Consider the following 5668-nt stretch of genomic DNA (forward strand, 5'->3'; position numbering starts at 1 on the left):
AGTTTTGTTTCGTTTGTTTCAACTATAATCTTGTAAGCAAACACATAATTAGAATCAACACATAACATAGTGATTTATTTGGAAACCCAATTTGGGAGAAAACATTAGTAACATACTACAAATCTAGTTTTAAAAACTTTTTATTCTAATTTTATTCTTCACATACAAATATTTTAATATTCTAAAATCTAAATTTAAAAGGAGAATATTTTAATATTCTATTTTTTTTGTAAGGAAATTTTCTAAAAATACTCTATGAAGATTAATCTAAATTCTACAATTTAAGTAGATGTTTGTAAATAGTAATTTTCATTGAAAAAGACAATTCAAAAAAAAGTCTTACAGCAAAATGGATTTCGTGGAGTAAAGCTCCCACATAAAGCCTATTTAAATACAATATGAGTCTATTGATATTTGCAAGACAACAACTACTTTTCTGATTACTAGTTATAAAAAACTAATCCACACAGTTACACAGAAAAGAAGAATTTTAACATGTGTATCATCCATCTATGAAACCACAGACACCGCCATTGGTTCCAGAAAATCTCCATGTCATCTCTACTTTTTTCTCAAAAGAGTCAGAGCTGACATGGAAGAGGATAAATTAACAGTATACATCTTCTACTATGAACCCTCAAATATGGTCTCCAATTCAGATTGTTTTCTCTGTTTCCTGCCACACATTGCCCCTTTTGAAACAGATTTTAATTGGCAACAAACAGAGGAAGGTGGGTTTTTCTCCTCAACCTGTGAAGTAGGAATATGAAAGAGGGGCTGAACTTTGCCCTTTAATTTCCTCCTCTGCTGAGTGGCACCATTTGCCTTGAGAAGCAGGCCTGCCATGTCTGAATCAGTCAACACGAACTCCATCTTTTTGTTGGGAAGAAGAAAATAGAGTTCCCCAAGCTGTAACTCATCCTTCTCATTGAAAACCTTTGAAATGTATTCACCACTGTAGAGGCCACCAGAGGCACATATGAAATGGCCCAGGTATTTCCCAACTATGCCAATACATTTCACAGGTTCTGAGAATTCCATGATGCTCCCATCCATCAATATCAGCTTTGTTGTCAATGAGTTTAGAAACTTTTCATGAGCAAAAGATATACAGCTACCCATTTTAAAGTTATTTCTTTAAGGAATCAATGAATGAATGAAGGGATTTTAATTAAGTTGTATGAGACCAAGCGATCAAAAGGATCAATAATGAGCATCAAAAGCAAGACTATATCACATCTTTCTCTCTATGTCAGGCTAAGAGTGAGCTTCAGAATCAACTCAATATGGGATTTCTCTGTATGTTAGACCAAGTGTAAGGTTCAAAATCAAACACTAATAAGATTTCTCCCTATATCAACTCTTTTATAATAAATATTAACTACTCTATTTGCAAGAAAACATCCAGAGCATCTGTCTAACAGACTTTGATGAAACATGAGTGTGAGGATAACCTTGGCTTAAGAAGCGGTATGTGAAGGTTGGGAGTAAATGGGAGATGATGAAACATGAAACCAGCAGCAGGGTAATTGACCCTAGAAACCCTAAAATCAATGGTAGTTTTCCATGACAGCTGGATGAGAGTGTCTTCCACCTCGGATTTCCTTTACTCGCCAAACAAGGTACTTAATATGGATCAAATTAGGTTCTTGGATTTGGTGAATTTCATTACTTAAAAACAAATTTTTTGCTGCTCTCTAGCTTTCTTAACATCAACAGGGTAAATATCTGTCCTCAGATTCACTGAATGGGGAGAATGTTGCAGCCTTAAAAACACACGTCGTTGACTAGTGTGGGGATTTGATCTAGTCCCATCATATTCCCATTCTAAATCACTATGTGCAATTATTTGCATATTGGACATGCTTGGCAGATTAGTCAAACTCCAAATGATGCATGGTAAAACCAAGGACAATTTTTTGAAAATGTTTGTGATGTCCAGATTTGTCATTTTTTTCGGTGGTGGTCTAAAAGTGTCATTTTAAAACATTCGTCGAACCGACCACTAAAAACCTCGAATAGCTACTCACCTAGAAAGTATTACTTTTGCACAAACTATTGACTACTAGTATGTCTAGAATCATTTTTTAGAGCTTTTTATGAACGATAGCAGTAAATATGACAATAATACAAACATAAATGACAACTGACTAGCAATTGAAATGGAAGATTCTATGCCAGGTTAGAAGTTGGGGTGAATAAGGGAAAGGAGTGGACTCATTGAGATCAATACCGATATGCTTTATGTCATATATGTAAACTCAAAAGCAAATTGCATAGATTATAAAATGATCCATTTGCATTAATTTCCATTTTATTTAAAAGAAAGAGAAAGTACAAGATTCGCTCTTTTCACCGTCATATAAAGAGAAATGCAATGACGTGTCCAAGGAAGGAAACAAGGAGATCCAAAGAAGAAAGACAGGATGTTAATATCGATAAGAGGAATGCATATGTATATAGGGCAACAGGCATATATGTAAAGTAGGCCCATGATCAAAAGGCAGAAACGTGCAGAGGTAATGTAATAATTTCTAAATCACTCCAAATGGCCAATGGTCTGTAGAAACTACAATATAATAGAATAGATGCTTAAACAAGTATTTTAAATAATGATAATAAATGTCAAGTTGAATTTAAGCAGAAATAAATAAATAAATAATATTTGCTCTTACAAAATTTGGAACAAGTAATGACAGATTTTTTTTTTCAAAATACAAACAAGGAAATGAATGGGTAATTAGTTAACAATTAATTTTGAATAAGATAGATGGTTAAAAGATCACGTATAAAAATCAATTAATAGTTGTACATAATCTTAAGATTAATGATGGATAAATATTATTGTTGTTGTTACATGAATTAATCAGTCATTCAGTCTTGTGAATTTGATTTATGTTTTGGTTTGAACTTTGCAGGACATAAATTGTAATTGCATTTCTAGACATATTGTTGAGGAGTTTTCCAACTTGATAGGGGAACAAATTTTCCTAGTTCAAAGCACTTAATGGAAAAAATTAATAACAATCAGAGATGAGAGATTGAAGACAATGTTTATAAACATGTAGATGGACTTTATGATGATGATGCAAATCTAGTTCCTTTAATTTCATTTAGAGAAGCTTTGAACCAGTGGGATCACATTAAGGGGGGACCGCATCCCCGATGAGAATGTGGTTGTCAAGGCCTTGACGCCTCCTAGATACACCTATATTTATACTGCCTAGACCACCCAATCAATGAACCACCTTATTACTCCTACATCGTCTGCCACCTTATGCCTCCCTTCGCACATGCCACCGAGCCACCACTTTATCGCTCCAAGAAGACCTATCACCACCTTATCTCTCCAAGTCACTAAAGCTCCTTAACTCTACATGCTGATACCTCCTTATCTTTTTGTGCTTGTGAATGGGGTAGGGAGCCAACAATAGAAATCGCCAACCATTGTGAGCGACGCATTAGGAAATGAATCCACCTCCACATCTAGGTTCATTCATCTTGCCAATTGCTCCTTGAAATGTCCCCTTTTCTGATTTCATATGGTATTTCATGCCTCTAATCAGATTTTCAAAATCAAACAATTGATATCACAAAGATCCTCCAAATTTCTCAAGAAACCCCAAATCGGGTATGCCAGAAATTGTGCCAAAAGCTTCACAGCTTCACCAATTATTAATAAATCTAAAAGTGGAAATTTTTACAGAAATTTCAGCAGCATAACAGCCTACAAAATGACATTTCCAGATCCGTATAACCTTTACACAACAGTTCTCAAATGTAGGACAAAAACTATGCTCATCGGGCTCCCGAAATTAACACAAAAATGCTCGGAAACACCACACAACACTAATAAACTATCTCAGAAGTTTAATCACGTCCCAATACATATATTCAGCTCTATTTTAATAGGTTAAAGTCTGAAATACAGCAGAAACCAAAACTGATATGAAATGCTCAACTGAAAACACCAAACTCATGCAAAAAACACACCCAAAAACCCACAAATCTACACTGTTCAGCACAAAGGCAAACTCTGTATGAGCATGCACATGGAATGGCTTCAAACTCCCATCGTTAGCCTTCCTAGAAACCTTCAAACTCCTGTTCTTGGGTCTCCTTGGAAACCTGCAAACTCCCGTTCTTGGGTCTCCTTCTCCACAGGTTTGGCAGCCTCTGAAGAATAACAAAGAATGAGCAAAAATCAAGTTCTCCCCCCCAGCCCAAAATGCCTCCAAACCCCTTAAAGAGGGAATAACTGTAACTCACGTCCAAGAGAGGTTAATGAAACATATTTTAATAATAATTTTCATTTATTAGTCCAACGGTTTCCAAAGATTAACCCCCTTTTTCCGAAACTTCACTTTCTTGGGCTTGTCTGCCTTAGCAAAGATTATTATTTTTTTAATTATTTGAAAAGGGGACATGAAAAGTCCTCCCCTCAATAAAACATTTCTTGTCCTCAAGAAATGGTTGAACAATAAACCAATCAATCCACCTGGATCCCAAATGTAGTCATGAACTATACTACTACCAATTAACACAAGCTCCTGCAATATCCTCTGCAATATGACCAAGAGGAATTCATAATCAAACTGACAATTATAGCTCACCCAAACTCCGAAATCACCACTACCACAATCAAAACCCCATGAGGCACAAACTCTTAGAACATCAGAACCCAAGCAAAGTGGACAAATCAAACTACCAACACAGTAAATACCATCAACGCATCCCGCAGGCTTATACAGAATGCACAATCCAACTCTGCAACAATGGTGAATGCTCTCGAATGAAACTGTACCAAGTATGGAGAATCCACACACTGTACAAATCCTGTAGTCAACACAACTTTGCAAATCACCAACCACTATCTCATAACCATAACTACCATGCACCCCTGATGGTGAAAAGCCATCACAAGATAAATAGCAAGAATTGGAACCCAAACCAAATCTTCCTACCATCAACTCCTCAACACAAGGATCAAATGCTAACTGATGTACATACCTTGCAATATAATGTTGATAAAAAAAGCCAACCTTAGTCAACAAATCACCATGAACAAGTGATACAACCCACTGTGACTGATCACCAGCTAAGTCAGGAGATGTCATAGCCAAAGGAGTAGAATCAATAACAACACCCGCTGAAGCATCACTCTGAAACTCCTGCTCTAAGTCATGTATTATCAAGCTGTCAACTGTAGAACCTATCGCCATGTCATGCCCATCACAACTCTCATCTTGAGGCATCAAATTGTCCCATAACTGATGATAAGCACTAGGAACCAAAGTACATCTCTGTATCATTATCTCATCAACATGGTCATCAAAGGTAAATTGATGAGCATACCTCAAAGTGTAATGCCGATAGAATGCACCAATCTCAGTTAGTGGCTCAGACTGTAATCCAGATGAAACTAACTACAATTGATCATTAACCATGTTGGAACTAACTACTACCTCTGAAGATATCACCAAGGGAGTAGTGTTACTAGTAGGAACCATGCCAACTGTCGACTCACCAACATCACACATGATCTTTGATAAATCTCTAGTCTCTGTGCCATCAATACTAGAGGCCACCACCATGTCAGGCATACAACAATCTACTACAACACCCAACTCAACTAAACCTAACTCTAGTGGGAATGAACCTGATATTC

The 5668-nt window shown here is 36.3% G+C and overlaps 1 protein-coding gene across 1 annotated transcript; it reads right to left on the bottom strand.

Annotated features, from left to right (window-relative positions):
• Positions 1–627: 627 nt before the first annotated feature.
• Positions 628–1122, bottom strand: LOC149532828 (uncharacterized). Its single transcript, XM_089805769.1, has one exon. It carries the CDS (start codon positions 1120–1122, stop codon positions 628–630), a length of 495 nt encoding a protein of 164 aa, XP_089661895.1.
• Positions 1123–5668: the final 4546 nt, after the last annotated feature.

The sequence above is a fragment of the Cupressus sempervirens genome, chromosome 10 (genome assembly GCF_028749045.1).
Source record: "Cupressus sempervirens isolate cs-2001-9-10 chromosome 10, ASM2874904v1, whole genome shotgun sequence".
Classification (NCBI taxonomy): domain Eukaryota; kingdom Viridiplantae; phylum Streptophyta; class Pinopsida; order Cupressales; family Cupressaceae; genus Cupressus; species Cupressus sempervirens.